Source organism: Microtus pennsylvanicus, chromosome 8, assembly GCF_037038515.1.
Source record: "Microtus pennsylvanicus isolate mMicPen1 chromosome 8, mMicPen1.hap1, whole genome shotgun sequence".
In the NCBI taxonomy this organism is placed as follows: Eukaryota; Metazoa; Chordata; class Mammalia; order Rodentia; family Cricetidae; genus Microtus; species Microtus pennsylvanicus.
In genome coordinates this window covers 73992248-74008351 of record NC_134586.1, presented here as the reverse complement: position 1 = coordinate 74008351, position 16104 = coordinate 73992248, and the positions used below count along the sequence as shown (strand labels likewise).

At 49.2% G+C, this 16104-nt stretch overlaps 1 protein-coding gene across 3 annotated transcripts in view; it reads left to right on the top strand.

Annotated features, from left to right (window-relative positions):
- Reep1 (receptor accessory protein 1) overlaps positions 1–14907 on the top strand; it is a 110709-nt gene extending 95802 nt beyond the window's left edge. For 2 of the 3 annotated variants that reach the window (XM_075983858.1, XM_075983859.1), the window contains 2 exons: positions 4606–4757; positions 12058–14907. In XM_075983858.1, coding sequence (XP_075839973.1) covers positions 4606–4757; positions 12058–12129 — 224 coding nt within the window. In that variant the 3' untranslated portion in view covers positions 12130–14907. The remainder of the gene's footprint in view (positions 1–4605; positions 4758–12057) is intronic. The other variant, XM_075983860.1, reaches the window with a different exon arrangement.
- The last annotated feature ends 1197 nt before the right edge of the window (positions 14908–16104 follow it).

The following is a 16104-nucleotide window of genomic DNA, read 5'->3' as shown; positions in this document are numbered from 1 at the left end:
TGACAGCTGGCGGAGCTGTGGCTCTCTGGGGCCAGCTATACTGCTCTCTTAGAAAATGTTGCCTGAGCTTAACTAGATGCATTAGGGACTAGGGAAGGTCCTGGGTAATGAAAGCCAGAAGTCCCAGACAAGTGACAGACAGGAACACTGAGCAGGGCCACAGTGGGAGAGAAGCATTCATCCAGTCTTACTTACCAGCTGGTGTCCAACTGGGGAAGCTGGGGCCTTCCATTGTTAGACACCGGCACATAGGTCTGGTAGACTTCCTAGTTCCTAGGAAATGGCACTTCAGTGTCCCCAAGAAGGTCATGGTCATTTCTATTCCCCATTCTGCATATTAAATTGTAAATTCCACGAGCCAGGATAGTACTGCCTGGGACCAGGGCTGTCTTTTGCAGGCACTGCTCTCCTAGGGTCCTGCTAACACCCAGTATTCTAGAACTTTCTCCCTGACCCCTAGAGCTCCTTGTAAGGACCCATCCCTGATTCCTCCACAGTGTGTCCCTCTATGTCCTTAGGGACAACTCCCCACTCTCTGGGCTTCGTAAGGGCTTCTGTGGTCCCTCCAGCTCTTTGCGAGGGCTCCACTGGGAAGTGCTGGGATGTTTGTCTGAAGCTTCAACATCTTCTGAGAGGACTCCAGTGGGTCTTGGGTGCTTTCTTCCTGATCCCCAAAAATTATGTCACATGGGTGGTGTTCACTCCAGAGCGTGGGAAGGTTCTAGACATCCTTAGAGACTTAAGACCTTAGGATCCCTGAGCAGAAACTGAACTTTCTAAAGGATTTGCAAATCCAGCTCTCAATTCCGGACAGTGGAGAGAAGAAAAGAGGGCATTTGGGAGACTGATAGTCACCTTAGAGGGCAGTGACAGCCATGGCATTAGCACTCACAGGCCCAGCAAGCAGCAGACGGCAGAGCCTATTCTAAACTGTGCCTCCCAGACACCACTCTCTCCCTACCTCTGCTTCATTCTGCCTGTCAGTTTCCTGCATATTCCAGTCTTTGTAAATGCTTCTATTATTATTATTATGGGGCACATCAACCACCTCCCCTCCTTCTCCTTCCCCGAGCTGCCTGTCATTAGTCAGGTGTATCGGGCCCTTTCCAAAACCGAGTTGCGGGACATAAATTTAAGTACATGTGAGTTTTATTCAAAAGCTCCTTCTCTTAGCCGGGCGGTGGTGGCACACGCCTTTAATCCCAGCACTCGGGAGGCAGAGGCAGGCGGATCTCTGTGAGTTCGAGACCAGCCTGGTCTACAGAGCTAGTTCCAAGACAGGCTCCAAAACCACAGAGAAACCCTGTCTCGAAAAACCAAAAAAAAAAAAAGCTCCTTCTCTAACAGAATGTTCTTTCCTCTCTCCTCGGACTGCTGGGGACCTGGATGTAAGTGTTCAGACAGGCATGTCCTGCCTTGCCTCACTAATGTGTGTCGCATGGGATGTATGCTAACCCGGGTGTGGGGCTGCACTGTGGGTGGGTGGCTCAGGGCTTGGGCCTGGCAGATCTGTTCAGGTCCTTAAAGGGCTTAGACTTCCCAGCCTCTCCTTTACACCATCCAGTGGTGAGCCTGACCCTAACACATGTCCTTAAGTAGAAACCACCAACCTTGACCCAAACGTGACAAACCAGTGGGCTCCAGGCCTGGGCTGCCTTTGCTGCCATTGGGAGGAGTGTGGCGTGAGACCTCCTATGAGAGAACCTGTACCCACACAAGTTCTCAGGGTCTTGGGGTGGGGGTCCATTGCTAAGGCTGAGGACATAGTAGATCACAAGTCTATGCAAATCTACAGGCACACTCCTGAGTTTCCCGCCCCGTCAATTGTCCTGTTCCCTCAAACTGGCGGCACCCTTCAATGTGGCCAATTTTACTGTGACTTATTTCTTATTTATTCTGCTGCTTGTTTCAAAAAGGAAATGAATGTGAAGGAAATATATGTGAAATGGTTAATCAAAGTAAGGGGGAAAATGAAAGTTGGGGGACGTGAGAAGGAATAGGATTAAGAGAAAATTCTAATGCCGGCCACCTGGTCATGGAGCATCAAAGACTGGACCCCCTGGACAAATCACTGGAGAGGGAAATATGGTTAGCCAGGGCCCCCAGTGCACTGGAGCTCGGAGGCGTGGCTTGCCCATGGTTACCTTCTGTCCTGAGAGTGAGATAATATACAAAACAAGAGGCTAGGGACTCAGCTTAATGGTAGGGCCCCTGCCTGGCAGATGCAAAGCCATGGATTTGATTTCCCACACTCTAAATAAATAAATAAATACCAACGACACACGTGACAGACTTACAGGGACCATCCCAGCAGTTGGGGCTGGCTGTAGGCGGGGCTCTGTGTGGCTTCCATCTGTAGCTATTTCTCTCCCCCAGACCCCCCCCCCCCCCCCCCGCCTCTGCCAGATCAGGTCTGGCTTCTGCTCCTGCCTGTTCATCTGGAATGACCTCCACTCCTAGAAGTCACGGAATCCCTTCTTTGCAAGCTATAGCCCTTGTTCAAGGCTGCAGTGCGAAGCCTTGTTAAGAGTTTCAGTACTGAGATGGGCATTGTTTGTTTGTTTTATTTTGTTTTTGTGCCTGAGACAGAGTCCCCACACTGTAACCCAGACTGGCCTGGAATTCACTGTGTGGCCCGGGTTAACCCATGGCAATTACTGGTGTGCATGCCCAGCATTGAGGGGCTCATTAGTATTGCAGTTAATGCATGCGTGGCTGGGATGCTCAGCCTCGGTGCCTTCTGGTGGGTGGACTGGGTAATTAGATACCAAGGATCCTGCTGTGTCTCTGGATTATCTTCTGATGCCTGTGGTGATTAGTATAGGGAAAGCCCTGGAAACAGGGTTTAAGGGGTGCAGCACACAGCTGATCAGAGGCCCAACGTCAGCCAGTACCCAATCCCATCCTCAGGATGCAGGTTTTTTTGCCAGGTGGGGCTCTCCAGGATGCTTCTCCATTTTTACCTTGGCCTGGGAGCTTTGGGTCCTGGTAGGCCTGGACACAGGAGGAATCTGTGTCCCGAGGAGTGTCCTGGTTAGCGAGTGTCATGCTCCAGTGCAGGCCAGAGCTGAGTTCTCTGAGATGCCAACAGGCTTCCGTTTAGGTTTCTGGAGTGGCTGTACCAGCTGAATGCTAATCCTTCCTCAGATACTCAGAGGACGTGAGGGATGCGCAGCCACAACCCTACAACCTAAGGAAGTTTTCTGCTGAGCTGAGACAGGGTAGCTGGCAAGAGCCAGGGCATGTGGCTGGGGCCGCAGGGTACAGACTCTAAGCATTATGGGGGCCTGTAGCGGCGAACCTCTGGAGGGCCAGGGTGTTGAAGGAACTGTCATGGAGTTACTGTCCTCAAGTTCAGCAAGCTCATTTAGGTGGTGGAGGGACAAGAAAACAACTGAACTTGAAGTCATCCGACTAAGAGAAGCACAAAGTGAAGAAGGGGCAAATTTATGATGTCAGGTTCTAAGAAGGCACAGCCTGAGCCGCTAGCTCCCTCCACTCCCAACTCCGTTCTGCAAGGCCTGCTAAAGGCAGCCGTGTTCTCGTGCTGCCCCCTGCTGGCTATATGGAGTACAGCAACAGAAACTAGACAAGCTCTTAGTTGTGGGCTTTTAGTTTAGTTCATACCGGCTGCTATTGCAGGGCAACCAGCCTGCTGCTGACAGATGGAGCCAGTTCTGTGGCTGAATGTGATTTTAGGATCAGTAGCAGGGTACCCCAGAAAGCTCAGGTTTCTGCCTGCAGGCCTCAGAGTGGTGGAGCCAGAGGAGCTGTGGGCCCTCTAGCTCTACCTTCTGTGGTTTTGGGCGGCGACAGCACACAAAGAATAGAAAGACATGTCTGTAGATGCCAGATAAACTGGGTATACGCAGAGAATAATTTACATACTAACTAAGCCAGGGCCTCCTGGCTCGGTAACACGACTGCATTCAATGAGCCAAGTTAATTCTGGAGCTATGCCTATAGTTCATTCAAGTTAGCCTGAAATAGGAATCTTGCTGTCAGGTGGGGGTGGGGTGGCAGATACATTCAGATTTTGCATTGAAATGAGGGCCCTCTGCTGTCTAGCACCAGGTCCTTTGAAATGAAAAATCTGCACAGTTTAAAGCTGTCCCTTGAGGTCTCTCGGCGTGTTACATCCCGTCCCCCACAGAACTCCTAGTGCTGCATGCACTGGGGTACCGACTGCACTGTAAACATCGCCTGTGCATACAATTTAGAAAGCGGGGGGGGGGGGCCACTCCTCAGGAGAAGAGGTTTCTCTTGAGCGCTCTTCCGGTGCCAGCTCAAGGGTCTCAGCGTCTTCCCCCATCCTCCTGGTGGCTGTTCAGTGGCTTCTGAGCCTACTGTTGATTATCTGCAAGCTGCCAAGTCTTCCAGTTACCTTCACACACACACTCACACACACAGACACACACACTCTCTCACACACTCTCACACACACACACATACAAGACAGTGCAGCTTCTTTGGACCTGGGCCCCTGGTTGTCCTAACAGGTTTGTCGTGCTGTGTACCTAATCTCACCCTCCTGCCCACCCTTGCTCCTTTCTACACTGACCCCTCCCCACTGAACTCTGTCTCCTCTGTTAGATGGACATTAAGTGGTTGAGGGAGATGTGAATGAGGGTGGTGTGAAGTCCTGGGAGCCCCACCAGGTCCAAAGCCCACTGGCGTTTTCTGACGAGGAGGAGGAGGACCTGTTGGAGTTCATGTACAAGTATAAGGCCCCGAGGAGGACGGAGTTGCCCCTGGAGGTACATGGTGTGTGGGGGGCTGGAGCAGATGTCTGCACTAGAGGTACATGGTGTGTGGGGGGCTGGAGCAGATGTCTGCACTAGAGGTACATGGTATGGGGGGGCTGGTCAGATGTCTGCACTAGAGGTACATGGTGTGGGGGGGCTGGTCAGATGTCTGCACTAGAGGTACATGGTATGGGGGGGCTGGTCAGATGTCTGCACTAGAGGTACATGGTGTGGGGGGGCTGGTCAGATGTCTGCACTAGAGGTACATGGTATGGGGGGGCTGGAGCAGATGTCTGCACTAGAGGTACATGGTGTGGGGGGGCTGGAGCAGATGTCTGCACTAGAGGTACATGGTGTGGGGGGGCTGGTCAGATGTCTGCACTAGAGGTACATGGTGTGGGGGGGCTGGTCAGATGTCTGCACTAGAGGTACATGGTGTGGGGGGCTGGAGCAGATGTCTGCACTAGAGGTACATGGTGTGGGGGGGGCTGGTCAGATGTCTGCACTAGAGGTACATGGTGTGGGGGGGCTGGTCAGATGTCTGCACTAGAGGTACATGGTGTGGGGGGGCTGGTCAGATGTCTGCACTACAGGTACATGGTGTGGGGGGGCTGGTCAGATGTCTGCACTAGAGGTACATGGTGTGGGGGGGCTGGTCAGATGTCTGCACTAGAGGTACATGGTGTGGGGGGGCTGGTCAGATGTCTGCACTAGAGGTACATGGTGTGGGGGGGCTGGTCAGATGTCTGCACTAGAGGTACATGGTGTGGGGGGGCTGGAGTAGATGTCTGCACTAGAGGTACATGGTGTGGGGGGGCTGGAGCAGATGTCTGCACTAGAGGTACATGGTGTGGGGGGGCTGGAGCAGATGTCTGCACTAGAGGTACATGGTATGGGGGGGCTGGAGCAGATGTCTGCACTAGAGGTACATGGTGTGGGGGGGCTGGTCAGATGTCTGCACTAGAGGTACATGGTGTGGGGGGGCTGGAGCAGATGTCTGCACTAGAGGTACATGGTGTGGGGGGGCTGGAGCAGATGTCTGCATTAGAGGTACATGGTGTGGGGGGGCTGGAGCAGATGTCTGCACTAGAGGTACATGGTGTGGGGGGGCTGGAGCAGATGTCTGCACTAGAGATCTGGGGGTCCTGAGAACAACATCACTTGTAATACTCAACATTCTCTGAGTGCTTAGGGGGAAAGTGACTTCCCCATCAAACAGGTAGGATAAGCCACCTGGTAGCCTCTAGCTACGTGCCAAGGGGTGTAGTAATGGGGGCGACGGCGGGGCTGCGTCCCCAACACCCCAAGCCGTCTGCCCGCCCGGCTCGGCTAGCTTATGTCCCAAATAATTACACGGACACTGTATTCTTTTAAACACTGCTCTGGCCCATTTCTAATCATCTGTGTAGCGCCCCTAGGTGCGCTTACCGGGAAGATTCTAGCCTAAGTCCATCCTGGGTCAGAGCTGGGGCATGGTGTGCGTCTTCCCTGGAGCAGGTAGCATGGCATCTCTCTCTTGCGTCTGCTCCGGAGAGGAGAGCTGCGGAGTCTGACCTCACTTCCTCTTCCTCCCGGCATTCTGTTCTGTTTACTCCACCCACCTAAGGGTGGGCCTATCCAATGGGCCTAGCAGTTTCTTTATTGCTTAACCAAGGAAATCAACAGATTGATATATGACACTCCCACATCACTTCCCCTTTTTCTGTTTAAACAAAAAAAGGAAGGCTTTAACCTTAACATAGCAAAATTACATATAACAAAACAGTTATCAAGTAAAAATTACAATAATCTTTATTATAACTAAGGAAAACTATAACTAACTATTCTTAACTCCATCGAAGACTCCAGAAAGATACAATACTATCTAAGCAAACAAGAAAAAAGCAACTTTTAAAACTCTAGAAATGACAGAGACATCTCGCTGCCTGGACAGTCACCCAAAGTTCCTCTGTACCGTTGGGGCATCCATCTTCAGCCTTCAGGCCCATGGTATCCAGCAGACATTTCCATAAAGCAGGAAAATTCAAAGTCAGTTCAGTCATTATCTGTTGTGTCCTGCAGAATGTCTCGCAGACTCTTTCATAAATCAGGAACCCCGAAAGATCATCTCACCTTAGGCAAGTTCAGTAGTCCTCTCTCTGTGGGTTCTCTGTGTCCAGTTTATGCAATAGTCCAGGCAAGAGCAGTTTCTTGCCCAAATGGCTATCAAACTCCATAACGAGCCTCTTCGATGCCCATCTTCCTCTTGAAGTAGATTGGTGCTGCCAGGAGCAGAGTGTCTCGTTGTCATAAAAAGTCCTAAGTTATTTAAAACATTAAATGTCCTATTCTGTAATCTTTGAAAGACATGAAGAATGTCTATCTAAAATATATCTCTATATATCTAGAAAATCTAACTAACATGACTACAAGCTTTACTATTATCGATGATTATCCATTAACAACCTATATTTCTTAATTATACAGTACATATTTAAATGAACTACACAATCACAATACCTTAATCAAAATCAGAAACACTTATACATATAACAAAATTGACCTTAAATCTCTATAAATAAAGCAAAATCTGCACTAATGCAAATTATTCATATCTATATAATATCCCCCTTTAAATGTAAAAGAACATTTATAAACTATATTTGGGAACATGGGCGCAGTTTTTTCTCTCCAAACTGCTTTCTGCTGAATGGGGGCGTCGTTAATTAGGTCTTTCATGGTATAACCTGTGTGCTAGTTTCATCTCAGTTGGCAGTTGAGCGAAGCAATTTTCTGAAGGTGTTCACAGCAACCCTTTAGGAGGACGTGGTCCATCATACCAAATCGGAATAGAAGAAATCCATAGAGTCTCATCCTCTGTGAAAACAAAAGAAGACTCTCTCCAAAGCATCATATCCTTAGACCCAAATTCTGAAATCGTAATACCCTTATATCCATTCTGGTTTAGCTTGGCAGCCCATGTAATGAAATGTCTCTCTGTACTTAGCTCCTTCACAGTCAAAAATTTTAAAGAAAACACAATAATACAAAGAATCCAGACTCTCTGTGAATTTTTCATCTTTACGCGGCTTATTTTTACTCTATCACTTTACTTTATTCTGTCTCTTTAAAGACTTTACCTTTTTTTTTTTAACCATTAACTTTATTTTTTATATTCTTTTTCTTCTCTCTCCCAAGCCTACGTACATCCATGCAACAGTGTGACTCGTTTAGCGGTCTGAATCTGTCCTATTGTGAATCTGCAATTTTTTACTATCCAGGAGCACTTTTGATTTGTGCCTTTAAATCATTAGGCGCTTAAGAATCTAAGCTGAGACATTCCTAAGTTAACTTTTTGCTTTTTGAGCGTATATCTGTGGACCAGGCTGTCTTTGAACTCTCAGAGATCCGCCTGTCTCTGCCTCCCAGGCATTGGGATTAAAGGTGTTTGCTACTACACCTTGAACTCACAGAGATCTGTTCGTCTCTGCCTTCTAGGCACTGGGATTAAAGGCGTGTGCTACCACACCTTGAAGTCACAGAGGTCTATCTCCCTCTGCCTCCCAAGTGTTGGGATTAAAGGTGTGTACTAAGACACACAACAACTCTCTTCCTTTTTTTGTTTTTTGCTTTAAGAACTTTAACTTTTAGCTTGCATATATTTTTAACACACAGTAAACCATTTAGAAATTTTCTTTGTCTTTGAATCTCTCTTTACTGTATGTCTCTCTTTTTCTGACCACATGAGTCTTTAATTTACCAAGCAATCTCAGTAGGACTAAAGCCGTGGCTTTGCCAGCTAGATCCAGTCCATTCCTTAGCTTTCCAGCCTCATGGCGGATATACAGGCTGCAGCCATGTTTATAGCATTTCAAGGTCCCTGCCAGCCAGCGAACTACAACAGACAACACTCAAGTCCTCTCTCGGTAGCCGGCCCTCCTGCCTCAAACAGTCAGAGTTTGCCCTGGCAGGATGGCCCAGAAAGCCGGCATTTTTAAACGGGCAGCTTTTTTCCTGCTACAGCTGAAAACTGAAAAGCATGTGTTCAGCTTTTCGTCAACACCGTTTAAGTGTTTCGTGGCAGGACCTCTTAATGAGCTGCAGGGTTTTGCAGCTGAAGCTGAGTCAGGAAGCCTCTTGGGGCTACCAGGTAGGAGCGGCACTCAGCACTTTAATTCTGAGACTGAGCGTGTAGCACAGAAATTCTTTTCATCCAAGTAACATCCAAATCTGACAGGCAGAGCACTGCGCAGTCTGAAAACATGTCCCTGTATGGCGGCAGGAATCCGCCATGCTCTTCTGCCTGCCTAAGCCTGAATTTGCCTTCTGCCCAGGAGCAGGCAGGGAGCTCTGAGTCATCATCACGGTCTCAGAGCACTCTCCTTCTGATCCCAAGCGGGAACACAAACATAAAGCCAGAGTTTGCACTGGCGGCACAGCCCCGGGAAGCCACACTTTAAAATAACGCAGCTTTTTTTCTGCTGCTGTTGCTGAATCAGGAAATCTCTCTACAGCACGCCACCAACAAACAGCAAAAATCTGTGTTAAATGCTCTCTCCCTTATTTTTAAGCCTTCTCAGGTTTTGTAAGTGGGTTTAGTTAGCCCCACGTTGGGCGCCATTTGTAGTAATGGGGGCGATGGCGGGGCTGCGTCCCCAACACCCCAAGCCGTCTGCCCGCCCGGCTCGGCCAGCTTATGTCCCAAATAATTACACGGACACTGTATTCTTTTAAACACTGCTCTGGCCCATTTCTAATCATCTGTGTAGCGCCCCTAGGTGCGCTTACCGGGAAGATTCTAGCCTAAGTCCATCCTGGGTCGGAGCTGGGGCATGGTGTGCGTCTTCCCTGGAGCAGGTAGCATGGCATCTCTCTCTTGCGTCTGCTCCGGAGAGGAGAGCTGCGGAGTCTGACCTCACTTCCTCTTCCTCCCAGAGTTCTGTTCTGTTTACTCCACCCACCTAAGGGTGGGCCTATCCAATGGGCCTAGCAGTTTCTTTATTGCTTAACCAAGGAAATCAACAGATTGATATATGACACTCCCACATCAAAGGGGTGTGTGTGTGTGTGTGTGTTTGCATGCGCACATACATGCACACACACACATGTGGAATCAGTTCTAGGGATGGAAATCAGGTCAGGCTTGGCGGTTAGTGCCTCATTAGATGAGCCATTTCTCCAGCACCACATTTCTTTAAAGTTGTCAGTAAACAGTATACTTAGCACTATGGCCGGTTGGGATGCCGACGGGTGTGGCGGCAGAAAGACCATGCCTGACACTCAGGGGCTGTGTTCTGTGATACAGGTGGAGAGTCAGTAGTCACTGGCTCAGGACAAAGCCATTTGGTTCCTCTCTGGTTCACTGTGTACTGAGCTCTCTGGACTGGGGGTCCATTGTGAGAAAGTCATGATTCCTGTCACAAAATTAGAGGGACCGGCCGGGCAGTGGTGGCACACACCTTTAATCCCAGCACTCGGGAGGCAGAGGCTGGCAGATCTCTGTGAGTTTGAGGCAAGCCTGGTCTACAGAGTGAGTTCCAGGACAGGCTTTAAAGCTCCAGAGAAACCCTGTCTTGAAAAACCAAAAAAAAAAAAAAAACAAACAAACAAACAAACAAAAAAATAGAGGGCCCTGTGAGAATCAGATGAGATGCTCAGAGACACCCGCTTCATAAACACGGAGGCCTAGTTTTTTTGTTTCCTCAGGAATGGAAGCTACAGCCACCTCAGATGTAGGAGTCCCTTCATTCCCGCCCAAGATGGATCGTTCATATTCTCTCAAATATTATTTCCCCCACCTCTTCTTTAGTGCTGAGGATCAAACCAGGGCCTCCCATATATATTAGCACACACTCTACCATGGAGTTATGTCCCCAACCAGCCGGTATGGGTTAGTTCTAAGTACTGGACTAGTCCTATCTGGCCTTAGAGTCTGGGAAACCTCATAATGGAAAAATTCACTCTAAATATCCCATGCCCAAGGGATCATGCTTTGTGTGTGTGTGTGTGAGAGAGAGAGAGAGAGAGACAGACAGACAGACAGACAGACAGACAGACAGACAGAGAGAGGGTCTCATTCTGTAGCCCATGATGGCCTCAATCAAACCCCCTCTAGAGTGGATGTGGGCCACAGACTCCCGCCCCTCCTGCCTCTGCCTGCAGCATTCTGTGGTCACAGGTGTGCCCCACCACACCTAGCTGGGGTTTGTTTAAAGCATTGCACACAGCTCCCCTGCTAATGTCCAAGAAATGGGTGCCTAAAAAAGGAGGTTTTGATTGCTGCTGTCTCAGTCTCTATCCAGGAGGGACAGTGAACATTTCCTACCAGTGAAACTGTGGCCTGAGGGATCTGGGGGATGCTGAGCCCGTTCCCCACTTGGGTCAGTCATCAGCAAATAGTGACCTCACCTCAGTCTGATGTCCCACTCCCTGCGCCCGGTACAAAGCCCTCTGCTATGTGTACAAACCACGGTGAGGAAAAGGAACTGGAGGTGTGCATCTTATAGGGCGAGTGCTCACTTAGTAGTGTATGAGCCCAGGTGTGGAGCACATCTGTCAGCTCTGCTCACTGTGGAGGCTGAAGCAGGAGGATCAACACAAGTTTGAGTCCAGCCTGGGCTACAAAATGATCTATCTCATGGCCACCACTGACCAGGCCACGATGAGAGACAAAGGTGGCTGTGTGGCCAGGCAGGTCAGAGTCAAGAGGTCTCCTAGACAAGCTCAGGGGGACCAGAAGTGTCAAGACAGAGAAAGGAGCAATAGGACTTCCTGTCAGAAGGGACAGTGGTTGACAGTATGGGGGGAAAGTTCTCTGTCCTGGCAGAGAAGCTCAGGCTGTGGACAGTGGGTCGGGGCCAGCTCTGGGGACCCTATTGGGTGGCATGCTAGGAGAACACCTTCCCTTTCCCTTATTTGGATCAAAATGCCTCCTGTGGCTTGTGCCTCCCTAAGAGAAAGTCCCCGCAGTCATTGTTGGGGAGATGAGGTGCTGTTGGCCTTTGTGGTGTGGCCTGCTGGATACTAAAAGGTTTCACATCCAGAATAAAGACTGAAGTTTGAAGCATACACCAGAAAACAGTTCCCAGAGGACCTGGAAATAAGCAAAGGGCTGGAGCCGTCTTCCTTTGGACTCAAGAAGGCGTGATGGCCTTCTCAGGGGGCTCAAGGGTAGGACCGTAGGAGCTGATTCCTGTTGTGGGGACCCCAGCTCTACCTGCTAGGGAAGCTGGCCAAAGGAGATGATGTCTCAGTATCCCTTCCCCAGATGCTGTCCCCAAGCTCCCCCACTTCATTCACATGGAGGATGCCCTTTCTCTGCTTCCTCTACCAGGCACCGCCTAGAATCCTTCGGTCTCGCTTCAGGAAGAAAAGTACCTCATCCTTGGCCACTGAAACCACGTGAGTGAGATGAGCCAACAGCACCGGATCCACAGATGTCTCTCCTCTGCCTTAAAGAGCTAGTCACTAGTACCACGGCAGTCCACAGGCTGGGTGTGCTTTGTGTGTGCAGCCTCACAGACATGGCCTTTACTTACTCCCCTCTTCTGCCTTTAAAACTCTTTTGTTCTTCCCTTCTTGTTCCTGCTGGGGAGAGGCTAAAGGCTAAAGGCGGCGGTGGAGGGTGACCTTTCCGTCTTCTGGGGTTAGTAATGTCCCGCAGCTGGATTGTCATTGTGGCCACAGTGTTTTTAGATACATAAGCTCTCTTACCCTGCTGCTGAGATGGACGTTTGTAATTTATTTGTTGCATAGTTTTCGGTCCTGTAAATGCAAACGAAGTGGTCGTTTTAAAAACCCTTTTTGTTGTTCAGGGTACTAATGCATTGGACTATGATGTACATATTTACGGCTTTTCGCTCAATGGAATGAACTTGCAAGGGCTGCTAGAGGTTCTGATAAGTGAGAGGACTGCAACAAAATGGAAATGTAGACAAATATTTTGATTCTAGACAATGTCTCCAACCTGCTTACAGAGCCAGTGCCAGTAGGGCATGTCTTCTCCTGCAGGAAGATGGCCCACGTCCTTCATGTGGCTCTGTAGTCAGCAGAGCAGAGCTGAGCCGGAGTGCAGGCTCTCGGCAGCAGGAAGGAAGGTCGCTGAGTCAGGGAAGAGGAAGGAAGTACATCTCCTTGGGTTCAAGATCAGAAGCGTCTGAGCCCTTCGGAGGGCATTGGAACTGCCTCAGGCAGGCAGACGGCTCACCCTTAGCAGAACCTTTGGGGGGGAGGGGTGGTAACTCAGCTGCTGGAAGAATTCCAAGTATCTCCAATCACTTGGCAAGAGTATTTCTCCTTCAGGGACCAGTGCCGTGGCCGATTTCTCCAGGAGGAAGAGCCTACATCTGAGCACCTTGTTTTAGAGAACACTAAGCAAAGAGGAAAAGCTAGAACTAGGCTTTGTTTCAGATGTGCTCCGAAACCACGAGCTGCTCACAGAACCACAAGAAGGCAGGATCTGGGGAGGACCGAGGCTGAGGTCCACAGGCAGCCGTGGCTTTTGCCCCCTCCTGGCTTGTGTGAAGATGAACCGGGTGGACTGACACTTACGCTCACTCCGTGTCGTTGTGGATGTTTTACGCAAGCCAGGACTGAAGGGAGAACTTGACAACTATCTGACTTAGATAGCATGGTGGTCTGTGGAGCTGTCCTCCCCTCTGAGAGCTGAGCCAAATTGTAGGGCTAGTCTGTTTGTGCTTAGAGCTGGTGTTTCCTTTCCGTGTAATGCATGCAGTGGTCCCAACCCAGTTACTCCTATTTGGATTGTATTTGTTCATAGCTATGCCCTGAGGACTAGAGAAGTAGTGTTGTATACCACATAGACCGGCAGTAACTGCTGACAGGCTCCATTACCGAGCTACACATGCATACGCTGGGAGACTGCCAGGCTACGTTAGCTGCATGTTGGCTGCTTCACAGAGGGTTTCAGTTGAAGTTCATTGCTGCCAGATACACCTAGTGAAATTCTACCAACATGATTTTGTATTTTAGTACTAACCCTAGAAAACTAACCCTAGGGAACTAACTTAGAAGCTGGTGACTGGGAGGGCAAAGAGTCTGCCTATGGCCCACACCCATCTGAACCCGTTAAAAACATCTGTCCTCTTCAACAGCTCCAGACAGGCGACATGATGCCCTGTACAATGTACAAACCTGTTGGTTGGGTGTATCTGGGATGAAGAGAAACAGGTGCAGAAAAGCCTGAGCAGCAGCTTTGCAGCCCCCCCCCCCTAGCCCACTCCCCCCAAATCAATGGCTTTAGGAGCAGAGTTCAAGTCCTGTTGTATTTTCACCATTTTACTATGGGAAGTCAGAGCATGTCTAGGCTACCAAGCTTGTACTCAGCGATGCCAAAACCCAGTGTGAAGCACTCCTCTCGGACGTGCCGCATTCTTGCTCGAGATTTAAAATAGAAAGGTATCTAAATGATTGTCTTATTGTAAATGTAACTACTTTTCCTTCAAGTGTTGGCTAGAGGGTCGTCTCCTCTCTTAAAGACACTCACTATAGAGCCGAGCGCAGCGGTCGTGTTTCCGACAAGCTGTGCACTTGTATGTGGACTGACATATGATGTGAATGTCCCTGTCCGTGGAGTGGTGTGGTGCTGTCTAGACGAGAAAAATGAATGTTTCTAGTTTGCTGACTTAGACACGGGCTGTTTACAAAGTGCTGGTTCAAAGGTCTGCGCTTGTCTCAGCTTTGAGCTGCTCGCCTTGGAGGACATGGCCATTTCTGAAGACGTGAGGTGAGAGCTCACGCCCATCAACTGGAGATTTAGTCGTAACCTCTCCTGACTTTGTGTGGTGAGCTTGCTCACTCTGCTGGCCTTCGATGTGTACGTTCTCCGTGGTAACCTGCCCGTGTGTTTGTGTTAAGAGCGCTCATCGACCACAGTGTAGCGTAGCCTTCCCGGTCTTCAGCTCGCACAGTATTTGAAGTGGCGAAGGATGCGCTTCATCTTCGGACAGCGAACCCTCAGCAGCTGACGTTCCGGATTGTGACTGTGCACACTTCCTCTAGCTTATTTCTGAAGTCTCTCTAGAGTGAGCTGTAACTAAATAGTACCCTGAACTGTGTCTCTAAGGGGTGTAAACTGCAGTATTCCGAAGGCTGAAGTTCTGCTGTCGTTATAATGCCTGGTAAACATCTTGAATAAAGTCTTAACATTTTCTTTTAAAAAAAATTGTAATGTTGGGCTTATGAGAAAAGAGGAAATACTTTTTTAAAAAAGGGTTTCTTATTTTGGTGGTTTCTAAACAATTATTGACAAAGACTGTCAAGTCATTCCTCAGTGGTCCTAAGGGGGAGTACCAGGAGGTGAGAAGATAAAGATAAAAGCTGGGCTGGGAGGTGATGCACAAGCTATGCCTTATCCCAGACAAGCTTCTTAAGAAGTATAACATCGGGCTGGAGAGATGGCTCAGCGGTTAAGAGCATTGCCTGCTCTTCCAAAGGTCCTGAGTTTAATTCCCAACAACCACATGGTGGCTCACAACCATCTGTAATGAGGTCTGGTGCCCTCTTCTGGCCTGCAGGCATACACATAGACAGAATATTGTATACATAATAAATAAAAAATATTAAAAAAAAAAAGAAGTATAACATCTTACATACAGTTTGCGGGGAGGGGCGGGGCCGAGTCAGCAGAAAGCCATCGTACAGTGGGATGACGTCAGCGGAAGCTGATCAAACAGTGCTGCACAAGGGCACACAGGGTATCTCCAGGGCATCAGAGACCAGGCACACATCAGCACTGGGACCAATAACTCCAGTCTCTTCAAGGGAAAAAGCCAAGTTCCCAGAAACCAAAACCTTAACTCCTTTAAGGGCTTGGCCAGGTCACAGAACTAGGTTCCTTTTGTCCTTTCACTGGGGCCTCCAAGAAAGCCCTGGATTGGCCTGGCTTTCAGCAAATTATGTGTATGTGTGTGCCTGTATACAAGAGCGCAGATACCCAGAACATAGGCCAGAAGAGGGCATCAGATCCCGTAGAGCTAGAATTACAGTCCAAACTTGGGTCCTCTTAGCATTCTTAGCCACCGTACCATTTCAGCAACTCCAAGACACGTGTTGAAAATGTAGACACGTGTTGAAAATGTAGGGAGGGATGGTGAGATGCTTAAGAAGCAGAAGTGCTGGCCAGCAAGCCTGAGGACTCGAGTTTAAACCATGGGACACGCTGGGTGGTGGTGGCGCACGCCTTTAATCCCAGCACTCAGGAGGCAGAGGCAGTCTGACCTCTGAGGTAAAAGACCAACCTGGTCTACTGAATGAGTTCCTAGACAGCCAGGGCTACACAGAGAAACCCTGTCTTGAAAAACAACAACAACAAAAAACAAAAAAAAAAACAAAAAAAAAAACCAAACCAATCAAACAACAA